Source organism: Octopus bimaculoides, chromosome 19 (genome assembly GCF_001194135.2).
Source record: "Octopus bimaculoides isolate UCB-OBI-ISO-001 chromosome 19, ASM119413v2, whole genome shotgun sequence".
Lineage (NCBI taxonomy): Eukaryota > Metazoa > Mollusca > Cephalopoda > Octopoda > Octopodidae > Octopus > Octopus bimaculoides.
This window is the reverse complement of record NC_068999.1, coordinates 37363323-37364118: the sequence shown is the minus strand read 5'-3', so window position 1 is coordinate 37364118 and position 796 is coordinate 37363323. Positions and strand designations below refer to the sequence as shown.

General features: G+C 32.0%; 1 protein-coding gene across 7 annotated transcripts in view; it reads left to right on the top strand.

Moving 5' to 3' along the window:
• Positions 1-796, top strand: part of LOC106867251 (uncharacterized) — a 435591-nt gene that overhangs the window by 343030 nt on the left and 91765 nt on the right. For all 7 annotated transcript variants that reach the window (XM_052974909.1, XM_052974912.1, XM_052974910.1 and 4 more), the window contains exon 3: positions 79-153. In XM_052974909.1, the coding sequence (XP_052830869.1) occupies positions 79-153 (75 nt within the window). The remainder of the gene's footprint in view (positions 1-78; positions 154-796) is intronic.

The following is a 796-nucleotide window of genomic DNA, read 5'->3' as shown; positions in this document are numbered from 1 at the left end:
AAAATAAAAATTATGTTTCTATAGATTAAATTTATCAAGTGTTAATAATAAAATGAGATTTTGATTGCTTCTTTTCAGAAAAGAAATTTTTACAAACCTCACTTGATCAATGTAAAAACAAAAGACTTCACCTTGAACAGATTTTGGAGTCTGGTATGTTATTTTATAAGTTTATTTTGGCATACTGATACCATTTCATACTTGTTATTGCTGTTTAATCTATTAAAAGATCTAATCATCATTTAGACAGGTTTGTTATTTGCCCGTGTGTGTGTGTGTGTTTCATATTCAATTCATTTTCAGATTATTTCGTGGTTTTTGCAACAGTTTTACTTTGTAAAGATGATAAAAATGTATTAATGCAAATTTACATTTTAATTGGATTTGCATCATATGTTTCAGTTTCTATTTCTGTAAAGTTAGCCATGCATGACATTCTATAATTTGATGCTGCTGCACATTAGATCATTATGATTTCTTACATCAATAATGTAAATTTATTTGTTTCATGTTATCTTGTTGAACTTCTTTCTTTCTTCTACATTTTCCTTGTCATTGTGAACATTCTTCTTCAGGTTCCATTTTTATATATAATTTTTTTATCACCTTTTATCTGTCTTCACTTTCTGCCTTCCTGTGCTTTCTTTACAACAACAACTACTACTACTACTACTACCACCACCACCAGCACTACTACCACCACCACCACTACCACCGCTACCACCACCACCACTACTACTACTACCACCACCACTGCTACTGCCGCCGCCACCACCACCACCACTACTACTACTAC